The sequence below is a fragment of the Lepisosteus platostomus genome, chromosome 4 (assembly GCF_059453375.1).
Source record: "Lepisosteus platostomus isolate fLepPlt1 chromosome 4, fLepPlt1.hap1, whole genome shotgun sequence".
In the NCBI taxonomy this organism is placed as follows: Eukaryota; Metazoa; Chordata; class Actinopteri; order Semionotiformes; family Lepisosteidae; genus Lepisosteus; species Lepisosteus platostomus.
The window spans coordinates 20765502-20789452 of NC_142614.1; the positions used below are offsets into that span (position 1 = coordinate 20765502).

Here is a 23951-nt window from a genome sequence, read left to right on the forward strand (position 1 = left end):
GATGGTGTTGTCTATGCAGAAGTTAATGTAGTCAGTGACACAGTCCACCATGCTGTCTATGTCGTCCCCATGTGGTTCGCACAGTACATCCCACTCGGTAGCCTCCAAAGCACCACGTAGATCCTCCATAGCCTCCTGAGACCATGTCCTCATCCTGAGACCATCTCCTATACTGGTTCCAGGTGGAGTTTTCATTGTGCCATTGGGGATGAGGTACAGCCTGTAGATGTGACTCTGGAGCCAGAGTGGCTCTAAAGCTGCTGGTGCCTCCAGAATTGATGGCTGATTCTGTAATAATTGCTGGAGGTAGGTTATCTGCTCACAGTGGAGCTCCCACACAGTCCTCTACAGTGACTTAGCCAGGGAGTTGACCTGACTCTCTGCTTATTGGCTCTTTTTCCCATCTTGCACACTGATGTCATCAGCAGCTGGGAACTTCCTTTTCTGCCATGGTGAAGCTCCCATGCAGCTGGATCAACTGTTGCGGCTCATCTCTGGTCAAGACAATGTGGGAACACAACTAGTTTGCTCTTCATTAAGCTCTTCTCCTCCAGCTAGGACACAGGGACACCCACTAGCTAAATATCTTTGTGTCGTTCAGCTTGTCCTGCAGAGGTGCTGCTACTAAATCCTCCTGATTTTCCTTTCTCTGCTGCAGAAACCATGAACAGGCTGCTGGCTCTCTGTTAATAGGATTGTCTAGGCTTAACCAGACCTTAATTTTTTTTACTGGGCTCGTGCTTTTGAAATTGACAAGCTTGGGAAATAAAAAAAAAATGCTTTTGGAAACCAAAAGGCACACATTGATAATCTGTAAGGTTAATGAATATAAGGATACAGTTTTTAACAAAAAATATTGCAACAAATGTTTCAAGTGGGAGTAGAATAAATGTGCAGGCTGTTTTTCATATTGTCCCTTACCCTGGAGAGACTACAACCAGCAATCCTGAACAAAACTGCATGGAGACTAAATTTCTCGGCTGGAACGTTCCTCAGACATTCCACAGCCAGCCAATGTCACCAATATTGTCTTTAAAAGGCAGACAGCCAGATAACATACAGTATATGGAAGGTGAGACAAAGAGTGGGTCAGAAGAAAACTTATTTCAACCCATCTAGTACAAAAGGGACACAGTGAAATTTAGGAAAAAGAGCTGATTTTTTATATTTGTGGAAATATTTGTTTATCACTGTTGTTTATGTGGATGCATTTTTGTTCAAATGTTGCGTCCCTTGGAGGTTTAGTTATATTTTATGAAAGCAGTTTTACTTTCCCTTATAAAGAGTAATGTGCACTTCTGAGTGTATTAGAGTTGCCAATGAGGAAGACTGAATGTAATGTGTTGGGCTCTTGAACTTAAACACTAGAAAATGTTTGTTTTTTTTAATGCTGCTGCACTTTCTAAGTGCTGTGATTTATTTAAGGGAGTAAGTGGAAATGTCTTCTGCTCAGAGGGGGAGTAATACGAGTGTATGGAGATGTCTGGTTCTGCAGGCAAGGACAGGTAGGTAAAAATGGGCTCCTCTCTCCCTTCCTCAAACATCTGAAAAATGAGCAGTGACCTTCAAAGGATTCAGTTGGTGCTTCTTCTCCAGTGCAAAAGGCATGGTGGCATCTGGCTATGAAGCAGGGGAAGTGTTTTGGCACTGCCATTGCCATGGGCCATCAGGCAGTAACCATGGCAATGAAGTTCAGAGGTGACACCTCAGTTCCTGTATGTCTTCCTTGGTATCCTAACCCCACACCAGTGTAGCAATTAAGTACTGTTGGTTCAATAGGGATTTTTTTTTGTTCTTTATAAACAGTAAGTTGCTGTTCCCACAAGAGTACAATATTGCAGAGTGTATCAATACCAGAAATAGGTATTCATTCTATGCACTCATAAACTCAAGCTCAAAGCAACAGAACACTTGCTGCCTGTCAAAGTCCTACCAAAGCAATTCCACTAATTGCATCTGCCTAATTTATGCATTCACCTCTTATCTGAGTTTTCTGTTTATTAACCAAGGGCTTGAATTATCCTGAATGCCAGAAGCCTGAAATTTAAGAAATAATTGTTCATGAGTACAGCGTCAAAGGCTTTCTGAATAGACAGTATAAATGTAACACATCATAAGGTCTGCTTGTATCTATTATAATTATTATAATAATAATAATAATAATAATAATAATAATAATAATAATAATTGCTTACACTTATATAGCGCTTTTCTGGACACTCCACTCAAAGCGCTTTACAGGTAATGGGGACTCCCCTCCACCACCACCAATGTGCAGCATCCACCTGGATGATGCGACGGCAGCCATAGTGTGCCAGAACGCTCACCACACATCAGCTATCAGTGGGGAGGAGAGCAGAGTAATTAAGCCAATTTATAGAGGGGGATTGTTAGGAGGCCATGATTGATAAAGGCAGATGGGAAATCTGGCCAGGATGCCGGGGTACACCCCTATTGCTTCTGTTGTTGGGTTCGATGACCTCTGCAGGCTAGATGAGAAGCTCATCTCTATCTGACTGTTCTGTAGAATCCTATTACCATATAGTTCCTTTAGTCCTTATTATTGTAAACATTTGTTTTGAAGAAGTTCAAGTAGGTAGCTGCGTCAGGATGCGCAGGCTGCAAAGGAACAGGAAAAGATTAACTGCATGCTGAATAGAAAAGAGACACATCGTTTTGGCTGTGGAGCCTTCTTTTCAGCATGGAATAAACCTTTACCTGTTTCTTTGCAACATTCGTTTGGGACCTGTTTATTTTTAAAATATACTTCAAAGAATAACATAATATGACTGAGTCCCTTAATGGTTTTCTCACTGTGTTTCTCACTTTATCTTGATTGTTTAAAAATACTTAATCAATACAAGTACTCCCGCTACTAGATACATCTGCAAATGTAGAGTAAGGAAGCAGCCATTAGCTATGTTATTAGAACAAGTTACAAACAATATGAGGCCATCCAGCCTGCTTGATCCAAATGTACTTTCCTGTAGTTTCTTTATGTGTCCTCTGGAATATATTTCACTGCTGATTTTTAAAAATCATCCAAGGAGATAATAAAATTTTATGACAAACATATCCTTAACCTTGAGAAACACCTTGAGAAACAATGGGAAAAACTTATGGAAATGGAGGTGTTGTACAGTAAAACAGTCTCCCCTCCATTTTATTAACACTTATATATGCACGCTTTTTGTGTTTCATTCATAATTGTGCAGCCTCTTCGGAAACAGTGATTTAGAAATGCTAGAGATAAAAATGAAGTGAATTTAGAGTACAGCCGAATATCAGCATATTTAATTGGAAGCTGCGCTGAGCCATCTTGTGGATTTGATGCTGTGCTGCAATAAAACACAACCAACTAATGAACATGCAGTGTCTTCTGTTTTTTTGCATTGGAGCATATATAAAGAGAAACTAAAAAATACGTGAATATAATTGTTCGTTTGAATTTGCAGAGCACTGTAATATGAATGTATTAATCATAATATAGAGAATTTTACATTTGTAACACATTCACAATTGGAAAAAAAATCCACACTGTTCATAACACTTCAATTCATTATTTAGAAACAATTCCTACCAATGTTTACAAATTCCTGATTAATTCTAACCGACTAACACTGGAATAACACGACTACCTTATGAATGTCCTTTGAGTTCTTTGCCGTCATCAATAGAAAGTGTTGATTTCACAATCTTTTTTTTTTAGTTGTTGAGTATGTTATTGTTAAACACAACTCATTAGGAATATAAGATGATTACAACAAATATAACTGAATTCCACTATGGTTTTTGGGAAAAATGTTTTTCATGAAACCTATTAGCGAAACAGTTTCAAACCTCCAGAAATTCATATTTTACTTTTGTTAAATACGTTTGTAAGTAAGACTTGCTTCTTTTTCACGGGTATGTCAAAAGTCTTTCACTGTAAGTATGCAAAGCAAATTAAAGGAGGAACCAAAGCTCTTAGTAGATACACTGTAGCTCTGATTGCATACAGTGCATAACTTTCTTGCCACATGGCACTTTGATCTGTAAAAGATTTCCAGAATAATCTACACCGCAGTTTTAGGCAACAATGAGATTTACTAGCATAATAATGAAACCGCTTTTCAAAATAACAATACAATATTTATTATTTCTAATCTCAATTTCAAAACAAATGTTTTCAGCAGCATTTAAGCAATCCGCACAGCGTGTTTCTTGTAGTGGCTAGTTTAATGTTACATATTTCACCTAAGGAAGCGGACAATTACATTTAAGCGCACAATTAATATCTACAATGAGGTTTTAACTGTTAACAGTATTTGGTACAACATATGTCTCAAAAAACGCAACTGTCCATTATTTTGATCCCTGTTCTGAAACGGGTCTGTCCAAGCACAGCTGCGAAACGTGTTATGCTGCGAATCTTTTTAAGGCAACTTGAACAGCATTATCAAGTTGTCATTGGACAGTTTTGCTCCTCCCTTTGGAAAGTTGATCAAGAATCTGTGGAGTGCTACAAAAAGGTTAGTCATAGACTGACTGTTTAAGTGTTGTGCTCTAAATATTGAAGAAAATGTTTAAGGCCTTTCCTAGAATTAAGTCCTCGTCCTGGAATGTGAAAAGGCACCCAGTAAGACATGCTGAATCCTTGGTTACATTCCACCGACTCGTTGGTAAGTGCAGAATACAGTAATATTATCAGTGCAGATTCAATTAATACTGTACATGCAATAAAATAAAAAAAAATATGGACTTGGAAGCCGTTATGTACAGTACCTAACAGCTATTGATTATTTGCTTGTTTTGTTTTTGTTACTTAAACACACATGTGTTTAACAAATGACAGTTATGTTGCTTAACATTTAAAAGGCCACAAATCTACATTGCACCCCATAAGAATCATATGCGTCCACTATGATTTTGTTCTTAGTAGGAAACACTGGACGTTAAACTTAAAAAAAAACTTTTAACACTAACTTCAGTATTTGGTACGCAAAGCATTGAATCTCTTCTGTTTAATTCTTCATATTGAACACATTATTATTATTATTATTATTATTATTATTATTATTATTATTATTATTATCATGTCACACAATCATTTAACTGGTGAGCTTATTCAAGATCATAATTAATACTCAGCACGTTACAGCTTGTTGCACAGTTTAAATTACCCTAGAGCATTTATGGTAAAGATTTAAAAATTGTAATTTCACAGTACAAGATTGTTTAAGATGACAACTGGCAGTCCATTGTAGTTGCCATTTCTTTAATGGTTATGGATTTAACAGAAATGCTAATATTATTTTCATTAGGTGCAGTATGTCAGCAGTCTATCAAGAATTACCCACTACAAAATCTTCCTAAAATGCCCCCATGTGACTTCAAACCTGAGGAATATAAGGTCAGTGTCCAAGATCTCTTTAAAATGTACTGTAAATAATGTAGGTTTTGCTGTATTTTATAATAATGAACTGCATGCTGGAGGTTGTTGTGGGAAATGCTTCATCAGAAGAGCAGGACACAGTCTTGTGTAGAATCAGTTTTTATTGAGCTTAATAAATGCAGCACATTGGATCTATGAAGCAGAACATTGTGAGGGTTTCCCAACTCTTATAGATAGTATGGCTTGGAAAGAAATTTGTTTCCAGTTCTTTGATATATAATTACTTTGTGTCATTTCCTTTGATACTGTATGTTACAGAAGTTGTTTTGCATGTCTTGTTTCCCACAGCTCTTTGGAACTGTGATCTGTTTTATTTAGCCATTGTATTTTGATATGTGACAGAAGTTGATCCTGTTTTATGGTGTGTTTGTGTCAGGAAGGAAATTAATTGCTGCAGCAGCTAAAGGGTGTCAATTTTATTCTGTTTTAACTTTTGGTAAAGGCAATGTGGTTAAGTAATAATATTGTAGGGCTAGATATGGTGCAATATTTACATGTCTCACTTCAGACGTAATGGCATTAATCTCATGGTGTTCATAAAATGGTGTTTAGAATATTTTAGGCATTCAGGGATAAAATATGGATTGGACTTGGATTTCATTGTAAAAAGGCTCAATGACAATTTAGACATCAGTTAGTAAACATGGGTGAATAATGAAAAGGGGTGTTTATTTGCATGATTTAGTATGAGACAGCATCAAATCATATCCCTCAGTTACTGAACTGTTACTCAGATAGGAGATTGTCTATTTCGCAGAGACATCTTGATGGAGCAGTAAACAAACAATTTAGCATGGCCACTCAGCCTACTAGCATGGCTTTAGAAGGTGAGAGGAAGGTGGAGTCCCTAGTGATAGCACGTCTGTGCTTTCTTAGTGGTATACGTAATATTTTACAATTTTATGATTGATACAAACACAACCAATAAATACAGTAACTATCACTTTGAAATCCCTCAATACAAGAAAGCCATTTTCCCTCAGAAGTTGAGTATAATGTGTATGTGTTTTGTCTATGATATACTTTGTATTTTTGTAGCGCATGAAAAATTTTACATATTGTAGAGAAATGTGCTTCTTGGTAAAAATACCAAAAGCAAAAACTCGATTTAATTTGAAATGTGCTATTAGTATGTTCAGATGGCTTGCTGTATTTCACAATAGTGTCATTAATCACTGGCAGTGCTAATAAAAGAAGACGTATTTTTGACTAAAACATTGAAAAGTATTCACTTGATCATGTGTAGTTGCCTGTTACCTCTTACTCTCCCCAACAAACGCTGGATTATTTATAATCATGATGTTGCAGATCACAGTCTGTTCTTCTCATGATATTCGTAACTTTAGCAGCTGTTTTTTCTATTACACCTCGCTTTTCTCAATAGTATTTTTTTCTCAACACAGTAATACTAGGTGATTTGTTTTTTTTAATACAATTCCTCTATTTTGCATTTGGAGAGTCTTTACTTATGGATCCACTGTAGGGATAAAAGCTCAAGATAAGTGATATGTTGAGATACTCACATTATTTTTATTTTTAAGGTGCATTTAGTTTCCTCGGTACTGTTTAGATCATGCCCTTTCTAGTCAGAAATACTGTAGGTCATATGGACTGAATTTGTATTTTATATATCGAGTAACAGCCTCATGTGACCTCCATGTATGATCTCTTTCGCCATTGAAACATTCAGCATGATGTACTCCTAATAACTTTGAAACTTTATTTTATGTTTTATTTTTGTGCTAAATAATCAGTTATTGCAATATCTAGGATAATGGTTTAAGTAGTCATAGCTGACTAAGTGAATCCCAACCTATAGCCTTCTTCTTTTCCTAACTTTACACCAGAAGTATATGAAACCACATCTATTTATCTTTGATGGTGCCCCACTTCTTTTGCAGGATTTGTCCACGGAAAGAATGATGGAAATACGAAAACGTAACTGCAGTCCAATGACAATGAAGGTTACCTACTATAAAAGTCCTGTGTTTCTCCACCAAGGCTACATGCAGTGGTTGTGGGGTGTAAATGGTCAACGATACCTTGATTTTTTTGGTGGAATTGCCACTGTTAGTGTTGGACACTGTCATCCGTAAGTGCTTTAAATCTTAAAGCAATGCTTACCTTTCAACTATCTTGCACTGAATGTTTTTTTTTTATTTCAGGATGAATGTAGTATCTACTCTAGTGTTCATTGTTTGATAAGGGTAGCCCCCAAATTTATTCACATCCTTTCTGAACTTTAAAAGTTGATTTAGTGCACATTTTTTATTCAGATTAAAAGACTGAAGACATGCTTGACCTTTGATATTGCAAGATGTTCACGTTTATTTCAAATCTGTATTTTATGATCCCTCCTTTCCTTTGTAAACCTTGAGGAGGTGCTTCCGGTAGCCTCATAACAAGTTGTTAAATTTCTTTTGAGGGATATTCAACCATTCCTCTGAGCAGAATATCTGTAGCTCCTTCAGGTCTGTGTTTGTGCAGTGCTCTTTTCAGCTCACACCATAAATGTTCTAGTGTGATTTTTTATGCTTTCTTAATAATCTAGTCATTGAGCTTTGTGAAGGCTTCGTTTTGTTGTCCTGTTACAAAGTGCATTATAATCTATCTTAAATATGTAAAGCTTATTCACAAAGGACACCTGTCTAAACCAGTCTTGTTTTTGCCAGCATCAGGTTAACATATACTGGTAAAAATATGATCTGTCTGTCTGTTCCTCAGTTCATTATTCCATCAGAATTGGTTGGTGCAGAACAACCCTAATACAGAACACAAATGCCTTTTGGTTTTTCACAGAAGGGATGATATGCTTCTCAACGAGATGCACCTTTGTTTGCTCGCTATACTGTGGCTACTCAGGCTACTCAGATTCTAAAGTTAGACATATTTTTTAACAATTAAGGACTAATGACACCAAATTAAATCTATGAATATGTGATATTGCTGCCTGATGATTTGTGAGACCATAATTTCAACAAAATGAGATGAGATGCTATGATTGGACATGTCTTTTTAGTGCACAGGTTTCTGAGAATTACAGTGAAAATGTGAGAATGCACAGAATTAAATGATAAAATACAATTGTGAACTCATCATCTGCCCTTATCTCTACAGAAAAGTCAAAGCTGCAGCACAAAGACAGATGGAACGTTTGTGGCACACAACACAAATCTATGTGCTTTCTCCAATCCATGAGTATTGTGAAAAACTGGCTGCTTGCTTTCCAGATCCTCTAAAGGTACAAAATTCCCTCTGATTATAACAATTTCCCCCAGATATGAGAAGTGGTTTTATGATAAGAAAAAAATAAAATCAAGGCCACCCAACCCAGGTAGTGATCAGACATTTATGTATTACATAAACATTTGTCTGAATGTGTGCTGTAGTGCGTGGCTGTGACTACTGTGAGTATTGCTGTGTTATTGACATCTGCTAGACGTCTGTATGCGTTATAGCTGGTAAATCAAATTGTCCCTGCCTTGCCAGACTATACTTGCTTTTTGGAAATAAATAAAAACGCTTTACAACAGGCAGCCTGGGTTCAGTTCCTGTGGCTGAAATGTCTACATCTTCAACATGACATTGGTTATTAAAGATAAGAAACAAACTTCAGCTGTGAAGGAGAAAGTGTAATGCACATATTTGCTTGGGTTCCAATGTGGAATGTGGTCGTGATGAGGGATAACTGTGGGCTGAGTACTGCTGTGTTATGAACCATCTTCTGAGAGCCTGTGTGAAATACAGTGTGTATTGTTGCCATCAAACCAAAAGGTCCAGAGTGCCTGGCTCTTGCTTTGTTTGTGGAATATACAGCCATGATTTAAACAGGCAACATCTGGATTATATAATTTAACTTACGAAACTTTAACGTACTTTAATTTAAGTACACTTCAGGTGTAGGAACGTGTGCATTAATGTTGGACATGTCTGTCTTGCATATACGTCATTATATATGAAAACCAGCATTACAATCTCAAATTCAGTAACCCAGTCAATTGCTTGTTCTCTAAAGATAGGATAGGATAAACTTGATGTCTCATCTAGATGTAAATTTCATGTATATCATGTACATATCTCCTTTAGTTCTTTGCTGTTGTGAAAGCATCTTAGTTTTGTAGTAGGAGAGAAAATCAATTTGAACTGTGCTATCTGTCCCCCCAGGTCATTTACTTAACAAATAGTGGCTCCGAGGCTAATGACCTTGCTATGCTCATGGCAAGGCTGCACACGGGAAACTTTGACATCATAACACTCAGGTAATGTGGGATGTGGGAGTACAGCATTCTCTTTCACATTTCCCATGTTCCTCAGCAACTTCCTTGTTCATGTAAAGAGCAGAGTCCGGCTGCATTTAAAAGGGAATCTTGAAACTGAACAGAACATTTGGGAGTATGGAGTAAGCTACCAAGCCATTTGTTGAAACCGATACCCTGGCTTCATTCAGTAAATGGCTTCTTTCAGCAATAGTTAGATCAGTTGACTACTACAGTGTGTCTCGATGGTTCTTATGCACTTATGATTTATTTGTTTTTTTTTAATTAAACTTATTTGTACATACAAAAATGTCAAACATCTGCAGTAACTATAAAAATGTTATGAACATTAGTGTGCCAAGAAAACATTCCCCATACTATTACACCATCACCACCAGCCTGTACTGTTGACACATGGCAGGATGGATCCATGAATTCATGCTGTTTACACCAAATTCTGACCCTACCATCTGCGTGTCGCAGCAGAGATCGAGATTCGTTAGACCAGGCGACATTTTTCCAATCTCCAGTCATTCAGTTTTGGTGATCACGTGCCCACTGTAGCGTGATCTTCCTGTTCTTAGCTGACAGGAGTGGAACCTGGTGTGGTCTTCTGCTGCTGTAGCCCATCCGCTTCAAGGCTCGATGCTTTGTGCATTCAGAGATGCCCTTCTGCACACCACTGTTGAAAAGAGTGGTTATTTGAGTATTTGTATTAAAAAATTACTCACTTTACATGAGGGCTTGCTTGATGCACAAATCCAAGTGATTACATACTTCTATTTATGCCTGTTATATTTTCTGTCTATAGAGATTGCAAATATGGTCTTTCTCTGTCTTTGGTACTCATATGGTAGGACTTTGTTGAAAATTACAAACTATAGACTACATATACCTTTTTATTTGAAATCACGATTTGTCTGATTATAATTATAGTTATTTGAACATGATCTTATGTAGCCAGAACACTTTCAAAGAGACTATATGCTGTAATCCCTTTTGTAATCCCTTAGACATACTGTAGTTTACATACAGTACAGTAAGTGTTCACAATGTCCCTTACCCTAAGACATGCGATGACCTCTGCTGTGACAAGTTGTTACAAATACTTATGTAGTTTGTATAGCTTTGGTAACAGTAAATATAAACAAATATGAATATTGCTATTACACAATATGTAGCCCCTCTAAAGATGCTTATGGTGTTATGCTGTTCTAAGTGCTGGATACATTTGAATTAAACATTAATACTAGATTTTATTCTAAATGCTGAATTAGAACTGCAAATTAACAATTAAATCCATGACACCATGAATTGAAGAAGGCTGTTTTTAAATTGTTCCCACTATCCAAGTTCATTCTATCCAGAGCTGTTTTTAACAGCCATACATCATGTGTGAAGTGTCATTATTAAATATGTCTGTTGGTTCTGGTAAAGCAGACATCTGTGACACGTCAGAATGTTTTTTTTCCTGGTTGTTCTGTACAGAGGGTCATACCATGGTGGCAGTCCACAATCATTAGGCCTGACATCAAACTCAGACTACAAATACCCCATTGCTGCTGGATTTGGGTGCCACACAGTAAGTTTTGCATCATGGTTTTACTTAGCATTGCTTAATGGTGAGTCAAAAGACATTATACCTTCTCTAAGTTGTTGAGAGGGTCTCTGTGAACATTGTACATACTTTTTCTGCTGAAGCTGCAGTACTTTATAAAGTGGACATACATAACTGGTTTGAACTGGAATGGAAGAATGCTGGACACCAGGGTAACTATGTAATATGTACTGTGTTATATAGGAACACGTGCTACAAAACTAAGTAACCAATTATTTTAAAACAAGCTATCTTTGGCAAATAGGGAAGAGGGAGATGTGCATGATTTTGGAATGCTGCCAATCTGATAAGCACAGGGAAGTGTGATAGATAGAAAAATATTTAAGGACTGTCTAATTTAATCAATTTGAGAAAAATACACCAAGCATCTCTGTATGTTTCACTCCCATGCGATGGAGATAAAAACTTCTTCTAACTTCTGAGACAGACTCCTGACTGTCTTTTAAAGTCAAGTGACAATAATGTCTTCAACAAAGTCTTCACCAAAAGAATGCATGGGCTAATCTAGACAGCAAAAACAGAGATAATATGCAGCAAAGACCTGATCACATTACACTGAGGCCCCCTGACACCTCAGATCTGTGCAGCAGAAAACCCCATACAACTAACATCAAGAAAGGGGAAAATCCAGTGATACTGGCAGATCATTCATAGCTTCTTACAGTCCAGTTTGCATATACTCAGACATCCAAATAGCACTGGCTCAGATTGCTGGGGACGTTTCGCTTGTTTGTCCTTTATCTTTATGCATGTAGATCATTATGAAAACTAAATATTAAACAAAGTATGATGTCATCAGACTTCTGATGCTGAGAGTAATGAACCTATTTTTTTGTTATCATATTTCACATCTAGTAATACTACTGATTTCACTGTATATATAACATGTTTAATTTATTTTGTTCAATATATAGCTTGCCAGGGTAGGTTCTGGCTACCTTGCAAAAATGTGTTGGATAAAGCTGTTAGAAAACTGATAGTTGAATGTTTTGGTAATACAGTAATGCCGGGAATATGAGTGCATACAGTACTTGATTGTTAAAGAGTATTATCTCTGTTGCTTCTACAGACCATGTGCCCTGATGTGTTTAGAGGTCCGTGGGGTGGAAGGCACTGTAGAGATTCTGCTGTTCAAGCTGCTCGTGACTGCAGTTGTGCCCCAGGTACTTATTCAGTAGTGTTTTGCAATTATTTGGGGAGAGTTGTGAAATGTACTGCTGCTGAAATCACTCTTTTACTTCTGGGCTCAGTTGCACCTGTAATGGCAGTAATGGTACTTTCTCTGTACAGGATAGAGGGAGCTCAGTAGCATACTCAGGATAACAGAGTTCCAGTAGCATACTCGGTACCATAAATTAATCATATTAATGAAATTAATAATTTTATTGTATTTTTTACCACCTTGAAAACTGTTAAAAGTCTATAAATTGTAAATAATGAAGTAATACATTTTATTTAGAAACACCTGTACGAAAAGATTTTTTATCTTTCTGTAGAATTTATTATAATTTTTCATGTCAAGAGTACATTACCAGTTTTCTGATAGTTGTTTGTATATCAAACATTTTCTACTTGAAATAACTGTGATCTTCAATACCAGGCTGTTGCCAGGCTAATGACATGTACATTGAGCAACTGAAAGAGGTTCTCAAGACTAGTGTTCCTAATCAGATTGCTGGATTCTTTGCAGAGCCCATACAGGTATGAAAAATATGCTTGACAAAAAACATTGAAAGACAGCAGTTTTTATGCTGTGCTCTTCATTAAAAATATATGGTGTTTTGGACATTCATTATTAACTTTCTACTGATAAATACACACATAATAGACTCACAGCTGGCTTCCTAATAAGCCAATTTGTTTTATTACATCATTAAGGACATTATTAAGAAATTAGAACATCTGCAGAATTCTGTACTCACAACGTCTAAACTATTTTTCTGTGAATTATGCTGTGAATCCCTAAAGTCCTAACCAAATTAAAAATAGTGCTGGTCCAATTAATTTCTTTTGCATGAGTGATATCTAGGGTTATATGATTAGGAGTATTAAAAATCTGTTAACTGTTCAGCACTTCTGATATCTTAACAGCGTACAAATATGTTCTATCTTCTGAAATATTCATTTCTATGCATTGTCTAAGTGCACACATTTACAGTAAATACTATTAACTAGTTTTAATTATTCTAATGCACTATGAAACAACTGCTTGTCATATGTACTTATGTGTTTTGGAGTTATCTTCACTCATTTATCAAAATCCTCTCCCTCCACACCATTTCTTGGTAGTCTCATTTTCAAGTGTAACTAAGAGTCAGTTGACTTCAGACGCAGTGAACACTCAGCAAGGAGGGCTGACGTATTGTGAAGTAGAAATATTGAAGTTTTTGGTACTTGATTTCTACATCAATTTGCCTAGTATTTCCATGTTCCTCATGTCTCCCACTGATAAGGATGATTGGGATGATATATTAAATGTGCTTATTTATTGCTGAGGTAATTACCCAGTATGAGATTTAAGAGTTTTTTTAAAAAAAGTTTGGCTATTGGCCAAATTTTAGATCGTTAAAAATATCATGTAACATCAGTGATCTGTTTCTTCAGGGACTGGGAGGAGTAGTGCAGTACCCAAAAGGCTTCCTGAAACAGGCATTTCACCTTATCAGAGAGAGAGGAGGGGTCTGCATTGCTGATGAGGTCAGAAGCACTTCCTAAGAAAACTCTGCTCTTTTAATATATAACAATGACTTTTTTCTGTATAGCTTTCATTGAATCTATCCTAACATTCAGTTTTGTAACCTTAATACATGTAATAAAAAACAGACTGAGCTGGATTGTGAAGGTAGTGTAATGAACAGTTCTTTCCGGACCCTATGTGGACGACACAATCTGAAGAAGTGGGAAACACTAGGAAACAGTCATGCAGGAATACGGGGATGAAAACAGGGGGGCATGTCCAAAGTGCGCTGGTGCACGGGGGAGGTGTGGCCGAGGCAAACAATCCAAAAGTAATCCAAAGGGTAATCCAAAAATACAAGAATAAGTCCAAAGCCAGGTGATCCATCCAACAAGGAGTTAAAACACGAACCGGGTCGGAATCGGCGGACAGGGAACAGGAACAGAGATTAAAACCTTAACGGGACCAGGCGCTTCCAGGTCCCGGACTTGCACGGTGCGGAAACCAGACGCAGAGCCAGGATGAACGTCAGCGCCTGGCTTTTAAGGTGGACTGGGAACAGGGGTCAGGAGCACAGAATTAAATTCAAAGAAAGGGCTGGAGCACCCTTAAGGAGGAGGGACTATAATCGTGACAGGTAGCCAGCAAAATTAAGGGTCTGCTACACCTACAGCTTTCAGACATCTACGTCAAGCTATACCGCAGAAGGCCAGTATAACCATTGACTGTCATGACCACCCTTTGCACTGTGAATTTGACCTCCTTCCAACTGGGCATCAATTTAGACTGCCTAGATTAAAGAGTAATAGTCATCTTTTATTCCCACAGCTATCAGCCTGCTCAATTTGGAAAATTGATTCTCCATTTACTATATCTTGAAATAATTATTTTCTTTTTCATTATACACCTGTTAAATGTATTGTGTGTTAGATGTATTGTGTAATCTGTTACGTTAAATATATTGAGTTATATCTTTACCTGCCTGCAAAGCAAATTTACCGTCTAGGACAATAAATTAAGTGTGCTCTTGAATACTTAAGAAGAATATTCCACTATTAAATTGTCTTCACAGTTGAAGTTCAAAGATTTTTCACAAAAAATTAAATACAAGTCCAAGTGCCCCAGTTATGCTATCACTATTCTGTTTACATTTTTAAATAAATTAAAAGAACATTATAGTTGTTTAATATTTGTGTGCAAGTATAATATTGAATCAAACTGCTGTGTGCAGCATCACTCCAAATTCCTTTTTGTGCCTTTGTGCATATAAATCTGCTCTTGTGGAAGGAAGAGTGACAACTATTTTTATGATGTTTGGTTGCAGAGTTAGTAATAAAATATTTAAGGTTTATAAACTGCATGCTGAAGATTTCATTTTTAAGTACCATCTGTTTTGATTTTTTGGTTTCTAGGTTCAGACTGGATTTGGTCGCACAGGAAGTGACATGTGGGGATTCACTGCACATGATGTCATTCCAGACATTGTTACCCTTGCAAAGGGAATTGCAAATGGATTTCCTATGGGAGCTGTAGTCACCACACCAGGTGAGACCAAAATACTGCAGCGCGTTATTTACCACACAGGGCAGGGCGTGGAAATAATACTTTGGAAATTTGGAAATTAGTGTTTTTTTCAAATGAAAAATTCAAATTAATGTTCAGAAAAGAGATAACTTTTTATTGTGCAAAAGTATAACAAGTTGCATTTTTTTGTATATTTTTCTCTTCATATATTTATATTCATGTACATTGTGGAATGATTTTAAGAACATTTTAACAAATATTTCTTCCACCATGTCATTAACTGAAACACCCATGTGATGCAGACAAGAAGAATCCAGATATACTGTAGGTAAGATATTAGAAATTAGGGATCTTAAATTTGTGCCAAGTTATTGCTATTTAACATGTACACCAGCCTGCTTTAAGTGCTCTACTCAAAGCAAATTATAATAACTCCTTGAACGTTACCCTACACAATACTGTTATTAAACAAAATAAACAAAAAAGTAGAGGACTACAGTGACACAGAGTGTAAAGTGGAGCCTTTTTGGAAGCTTGTGATGACTGAGTTACTCTTAATCCACTCAATTCATCCACAGGAGAAACTCACCTTTTATGCCCTTCATGTATCTAGGGTGAACTTTTCTTATTGGACCCATGGAAGTCCAGTAAGAGCTGAATTTATAGTGCATGTGGTGAGTTAACATAACCAGGGTGGGTGTGTCATCCCGAAGTGCTTTATATAGAAGATGACCCATTTCATCCACTTCATCCACCATTGAAGCCCAGAGCCCAATTAAATGACGTTAACAGCAGCCATAATGTACCAGCAGCCCCACTTCACAGCAGACCAGGTGGAGAAGTGAGAAACTGCCTTATCAAATTAATAAATTCCAGTGTGAAATTAAGACAAGGCCCAATGCATTCTACAACTTAATCCAGTTAAAAAAAAACACTTGAGGCAGTTAGGACTTCAGTTTAATTTTACAGCACAGTGTCCCCATTCTGGGGTGTATGTTTGGAAATTCTGGTTTGGAGGGAAGCCTACTGGTCCTCCAACAACACATGCAGCAACAACCTGGATTTCATTGGAATTCTCCCATCCCAGTACTGACCAGACCCAGCATCGATTAGGTTTTGGGATCTGTCAAAATCAGATTATAAACTGGTAACGCTTGTATCCAAGCAGATGAAGCCTGAATCATGTTATTAAGTCATCATTGTAGGCGTGAGCTATGTCATGGATACATATTAAAGGAGGGATTTTTATGTTAGGTGACTTCTAATAATTATTTTAGAAAACGTTTCCAGTTTAGCGGGATTAATAGTTATCTATGATTTTAGAATATCTATTGTCCTTTAAGTCACATGGAATTCCTTTTCTCTGTAATAAAAATCTACAAAGGAGACAAATTCATGTATGCATATTTTACTTGTTTTTTTCTGTGGTATAACAGTACACTAGTTTAAAGGGATATGCTAAGGGTATGGGATTTATAAAAACATAGATTCTAAAATTAAAGCCTTTACGTTTATAAATATCCCAATCAGTTAAGATAAAAAAGCAATCAAGTTATCTGAATTGTATAAAGTATGGTTATTTTATTCCTTGTATATCTGTTTAAATGAAGTGACAATAATGTAAGATAGTGAATTCTGTCAATACAGGGCACCAGCCAACAGGTATAAGGCAAATAGTCTGTGTTTTAAATTAAGGTACTTCAGTGTACTGAAATTTGTTTGGTTTTATTCTTCTGAATACTATCACCTTCCACTTGACGTTGGACGGCTTTGCTGTTACCATTTTGCTTTTATCTTTTGTGACATTTGTGGTGCTGGAAGCAGAGAGATGACAAAGTCCATCTGCTCATCGTTAGCTGGAGAAGGTCAGATGAAGCTCTGCTTCTTAGAAGCATCAAGCTGGAGGAAGATCTTGCATTAAAAAACTAAAAAGTGACATTTTTGGATAAAAATGAAAACACGTTCTTCTCATTCCAGTAAGACACAATCTTGCCGAGAGACAAGAAGGGGAATTACTATGCACGCTGAAAAGATTATAAGTGTTTGCCTCAAGCTGTGATGTCAGCCTTTATTAGAATTATGAGTTTTGTATTGTAATAGTACCACAGATTCTAGAAAACAGAAAACTCATGGTGATTATTACTGTGTAGCACGTGTGAGTAGGGGCCTGGTCTGCTTCTGAACCTCCCATCATTATACTATGTCAGGCTCTGTTACTACAGAGAAAACAAATTGACTTACTGAAGGTACACCTACAAGACAGCCTGGCTTTGTAACAAGTCAAATTTTTATATCTGTTTTTCAATTAGTGCTGAGCTAAGCCTAAGGATCAGGCTCAGTGTGCCTATTCTGGGTGGGAGCCTTTCTGACCAGAGGCTTTTTCTTTACATTGTAAAGATGTACAATTGTAGAGATCTACATTGTAGAGATCCAGAATACAGTTTCAGTGAGACATGATGCAGGAGAAGAAGGTGCTCAAAGGAAAAAAAAACATACTTCCATTTTCTAACTGCTTTATCCAATGGGGGACTGGAAGCCTATCCCGGTAATCATTGAGTGCAAGGCAGGGTACAATTTGGACAGGACACCAGTCCATTGCATGGCACACACATACACCCACTAGGGCCAGTTTCCCCAGAAACCAATTAACCTACCAGTATGTCTATGAACTGTGGGAGGCAAACAGAGCACCTGGAGCAAACCCAAGTGAGCAAAGAGAGAACATACAAACTCCACACAGATAGCATCCCAGGTCCAGAATTGAGCCCAGAGCCCAAATGCTGCAAGGCAGCAATGTTTACTGCTGTACCACTGTACCACCCTGAAAAAAAAAGCAGTAGTATCCATCATGGCTTATAATACTATGTAAAAGGGAGAAAGTAGCATAATGATTAAATTACTTGATTTTAGGAAAGCAGTGCCATAATGAAAGTATGGCCATTATAATCATATACTGTATATAGTATTGAGTTGGAATATAATTCAGATAGAATAATAACATCTCAGAAGATATAGAGCAATCATCAACTGATGTATGATTATAGCAAAAAGATAATCATGGCTTAAACTATTTATTTTTAGCTTTTTTCTAATGGTTACCCTTTATGTTTTTTCTGTTCTTATGTATTATTTAGTTATGTTTCAGGTGGAATGCAGGCAAATAAACCGTGTTTAAGTATACAGCACTTCACCCTGTCTCACCAGATAATTGTTGGAAGATGATGGGGATCTGTGCTGGTTAACTGGAAATTTGTTGAAGGCTAAACTTAATTCATTGGTTCTTTTGTTTACATTGTTTCATTTTTCACCCTCAATGTGTTTCAGAAGTTGCCCATTCGTTTGCTAAGGGGTTACATTTCAATACCTTTGGGGGAAACCCAGTTGGCTGTGCAATCGCATCTGCAGTGCTTGATGTAAGTTTTTTTTATTTGTTTAAAAAAACCGTGAAGAATTGGATGCACAATAAACATTCCTTTCCGTTATGTCCTAGAGTGTAGAAAATCTCTGTTTAATGCTATTGCTATATTTCCCCTATTAAGAGATTAAGCAGATGTCTGTAGTACCTTAAATTTTGTATGTTTTAATTTTGTATGAATTTAATTTTGCCAGCAAAACAGCAACACATCCCTCAAGCACAGAGCATTCAAGGTCCCGCATTGTTCATTGAATGCTGAAAGCTATTCAGTGATTGACATCATCCTGCACTACCATTTCATGCTGAACCAAACCCCGTTATAGCCATGAAATGTTTTTTTCAGTGTAATAGGTTGTTTTTTTATGTCAGTCAGTGCTAATATTTGCTTACATCATGAGCTGCTTGTAATTCATGCTGCTTTCTAAAATTTTTATAATACAGGCTATTGAAGAAGATGGTACTCAGCAAAACTGTGCAAACGTTGGGACTTATTTGCTAACAGAACTGGCCAAACTACGTGATAAATTTGAAATCATTGGTGACGTCCGTGGAAAAGGACTGCAGATTGGGGTGGAAATGGTCAAGAACAAGGTAAGTAAAGAATCATTGTATGAATCAGTCAGTTTGCCTTCCACTGTATGTGTGGCTTCAGAGTAAACTCCCCACATATCTGGTAGCTGTGATGTCGGCCAGGTGTTAAGAGCTGACATGGCGTTAATTATCTCAGGAGGAGTTCAGTGCTTTAGGTAAATTTTCAACTCTCAACTCTCTGAAACAGTAAACTCAAAATTCCAGTATTACTTTACTGAAGATCAGAACATCCCATTCCTTTCATGTTTAACTTTGTGTATCACCGGTAATAGTTCATTTTAAAGGAGAAAACTGACAGTTTCTTTTACATTGAATGGCTTTGGTAAAAATAAAAACTGTCTTTTGCTTGATTAGAAGGTAGTTAAACCCTTCAATCCAAACAGTGCAGGCTCACGACTGGGCTGAATCTCCAGTTAGTTGTGAGCAAGATTCCACAAGCAGCGGTGCACAATGAGTCAAGTGCCACCAGGATTGATGGGGGTTTAGTCATTCAGAGAACAAGAACAAAAGAATGAGAGGAGGCAGTTCAGCCTCTCTAGGCAGCTTTGGTAGATTGGTATGCTTAACTTGCTGTGTGATACTAAGTCCAGGGTCCTGCCAAGTGCTTGTAAACTTGCAGTGTTATTAGTGAGAGATGTACCACATACTGTACTTGCTAAATCTAATAGCTGAGGGATCCCTAGGAATTCTGCTTTTTTTAATTAATGCAAATGATCATGTTTTGCCTTCCAAGATTGTTTTCAGTTATTTGCAAGGAGGCAATAAGCTTAAGACACCTCAATGTGTATTGTGAAAATATTCACTTGCAATGTTCTCCAATTTCCTCATTATAACAACTGAAAAATTAATTCACGCAAATGATCTTATACATCTGATTTTTCCCTGTAGGGAAGCCGGGAACCCCTGCCTGCAGCAGAGATGAACCAGATCTTTGAAGACTGCAAAGACATGGGCCTGCTGATTGGAAAGGGGGGAGTTTATGGACAGGTAGGCTCATTAGTTTTTTTATTAGCCATTCTAGCTATTGTTTTCACACAGAGTGCATTTGTGTGCCATGGCAATTAATGAAAAAAGTACATTTTTCCTAAGGCAACTATATTAAAGGCCTTCAGAATTAGATTTTGCACACATTTGTACTGAGATGATATAGAGCTTGCCATTCAGCTTGGCATGATCAAATCCAGTTAACACTGTCACGCCTCTACCTGTTTGTTTCTCTTCACGAATACCCCTTTTGCTGTTGCAGACATTCCGGATTAAGCCCCCCATGTGCATTACAAAAGAAGATGCAGACTTCGCTCTATCTGTCTTCAGCCATGCAATTCAGAGCCACATGGAAAAGAAATAGTAATGTTCCAGTATGTCCATCCAACAGAGACTTTGAAAAATAACTTCCATATAAAATGGAAGAGAACACTTCAATCATGATGCACAGCTGTCAGCTAGGTCAGAAAATATCCCCCTTTACACTTGGAATATTTCTGAAGGCCTCTCAAAGACTATTAGATATTTCAAGAGAAATGTTTTTTAAAAAGACGTTTTAGGCTTTAGCTGCAAATCTCGGATATGCCGAATATTCTCAAATATATGTAAAATATTAACTAATGTGATTTAACCTAGCTGTAATTACAACAATGAAAATTAATATAGTTAAAGGATAATACTTTTTTTTAATTAGTCCTAAAAATGCCTGTTTTTTGAGGTCATAGATCAAAACTATTTTTAACCAACTGTTAGTTTCCTGTTAGTCATCTCAAGGGAAAATAGATGAACTCAAAGTAGTAAATTGAAGGTGATAACCTCTAAATTCCATTTTAAATTATACATATTTCTTGTTGTCTGTGCAACTTGCCTTAAGAAATTAACTGATAGGAAATTACTGAACCAGAATGCACTGTTTTCATGTCTTGCATTAACAATGAGTATCACTGTGGTTTATACAGTATATTGTCCAGAGCTTTTCCCTCAACATTTCCTAAGCCTGTTCAACATCTACCTAGTAATTCTCAGAGGATGCTACCACACAGTCATGGTTTCTAAACATGTTGCAACACGAAATTGTCAATTTCAGATTGAGGCTATATAATTAAATCTTACAACAATGTGTTAAAGGTGATGTATTGATAGAATGTACAGTAAGTAGAGAACACTTTAATAAATTATTCTTCAATCTACAGATTGCATTTTATCTTCCTATAGTGTCTGTGATCGTTGCCAACAGTCTTTTAAGACCAAACTGCATTATGTGTTCAAAGTGAAGTACTAAAGGAAACATATATTAACATTACTGCTGTGCTGAACTTTCATTGTACTCGCTGTTAGTCTCTACTGTTTATTTGTATATCGTGTTAATATTCTACTATGATTTGAATGTGAGTGCTGCCTTCACATCACCTTTGAACGATCACCTAACTTCACTTAACTTCGGGCATGCTCTTAAACCTGTAGGAATTTAGCAAAATTCTCCTGAATTGAAATATAATTTTGGTTAACTTAATATCCAAATATAACCGAAAGGTGTCTGCACGTTGCTAAACGTGGCCTTTCACAGCATGCCGTCTGTCAATGACAAAAGTAAATAAGCATAATAAATCTACATATAGCATATGTGTACAATAAAATGTAAGTGCACCTAAAAAGATATTTGCCTGATAGTAACTGTGAGCATCTTGCAGTAGTTTTACATTTCTTGTCATTATTATACTCATCATTGAGGTCTTCTAGTTTCTCTAGCTACTTGGTAAAACTATTTTCTTTTAGTACAGTATGTAGGACAAAAACAACATTATATAAAAAGGTATCTGGGTGAAAGTTCAATAGTAAATCAATATATGCCTTAACATGCTGTGATGTATTATAAACCCTAATTGTTGCTAGCCTCAGTTTTGAGTAAAAACCTGACTGAAGAGTCCTGTGCAGTGAAACCCAGGTTTCTTTCAGTAGGAGGTCCTAAAGCATGCTCTGTTAGCTCAAGGTCAGGCTTGCTCTCCTACCAACAAACATTCTCAATTCCTAATCCCTCCCTGTTCAAGGTCAGCAGGCTTCATCTTTGATTGGTGTGCACTGTCATTATCCAGAATGTGGGTCAACTGTACTAGCGTGAGGCCTTACCAGTGGCTGATCTCATCTCTGATTGATTGATTTCAGTTTACCATTTGGATCCTATTCTGCTTCTGCTCTGCACTATGAAAAATTCACCTCCTTATTAGATCGAACATTAGACTTCTATTTTACATGTTTCTTCAGTCAGTACCGGTTGTGGTAGATACTTCAAGTGTAGCTTATCAAACACCTTCAGCCTATTGAACTTTACTTGGCATTATTTCTGAACAGCTCTTAAAACTTGTCTAATTAAAGATGAATGGATCCAGTGGGAAGGACACAGTATCAGACACTCCCAAGAGCATTGTTTTTCTCCTCTATAGTGGTCCTACAGGTTACACTTCAGGCAACACACGTGAATGAGGGCAGTTCTAAAAAGTTAGAAATTAATACAGAGTCAATAATTACAAATCCCACTTCATCTTTTTAACCCCGGAAAAGAAATTTACTAATATGCCCCAAATGTAAAACTGAAATCAGTTAGCCTGTGATTAAGATCTCAGCTGGAGCAAAACCCAAGAGACAGTGATCCTTGTGGGCCAGGGCTGGGAACTACTGGCTTATGATATTAACAAAATACGCACTGGAAGTGGGCTGGTGAAGACTATAATAGATGGTCTATTCCAGGCATATAAAGAACACTTTGTGAACATTAATGTAAACAGAACATTGTGAGACATTCTATAAACATGTAAGCACTAATAAGGAATATGGTTAGTCAAAGTCCTTACAAGTAAAAATAGATAAAAATCTGCACCGTTTCATTAAAACATTTTCAGAGTTTTCCTTTCATGTGATTTCCTCTCTTTAGTAATAATGATCTTTTTTATTGGCAGCATAATAATTTTCTTTAAATCTTCCATGTAAAAGATCAAATTAATTAATCCTGAACATTTTAAGAAAAGATCCTTTTTGAATGATTCCAACCACTAGCTAGAGTGTGGGTTAGCCTGGTTAAACAGAGATGCAGATACACTATTTTCTATAGAGATTTCCAAAATATGAAGTTTAAACAAGATAACACTTTTTTTCTGAATTCAACTCTGCTAACGTGAATTTGGCTAAGTGTATTCTGCATTTTCTGTGTATATTTTGTCACGTCTCCCTTTACAATTACCTTTGACTGACTGTTTACTGGTTAAAAACGCTAAAATACTGTTAATTCTGAACCCAACTGACCTACTTTTCACTGAACATCACAGCTACAGAGTGTTTTAACTCCTAGGACACTCATGAAACATTTACAAGTGCTAATTCTAGAGTCAGTGTGCATATGGTTGCACAATTATTTGCATCCATTATGAAAATATTTTCATCTGACACATCAGACAACA

The 23951-nt window shown here is 36.8% G+C and overlaps 1 protein-coding gene across 1 annotated transcript; it reads left to right on the forward strand.

The window, feature by feature from the left end:
• Positions 1-4005: 4005 nt before the first annotated feature.
• agxt2 (alanine--glyoxylate aminotransferase 2) lies at positions 4006-21689 on the forward strand. Its single transcript, XM_088628948.1, has 14 exons — positions 4006-4661; positions 5304-5392; positions 7336-7526; positions 8552-8675; positions 9599-9693; positions 11179-11272; positions 12378-12471; positions 12909-13009; positions 13913-14005; positions 15398-15530; positions 18834-18922; positions 19366-19515; positions 20404-20502; positions 20762-21689. Exons 1-14 carry the CDS (start codon positions 4562-4564, stop codon positions 20861-20863), a joined length of 1554 nt encoding a protein of 517 aa, XP_088485074.1. The 5' UTR covers positions 4006-4561; the 3' UTR covers positions 20864-21689.
• Positions 21690-23951: the final 2262 nt, after the last annotated feature.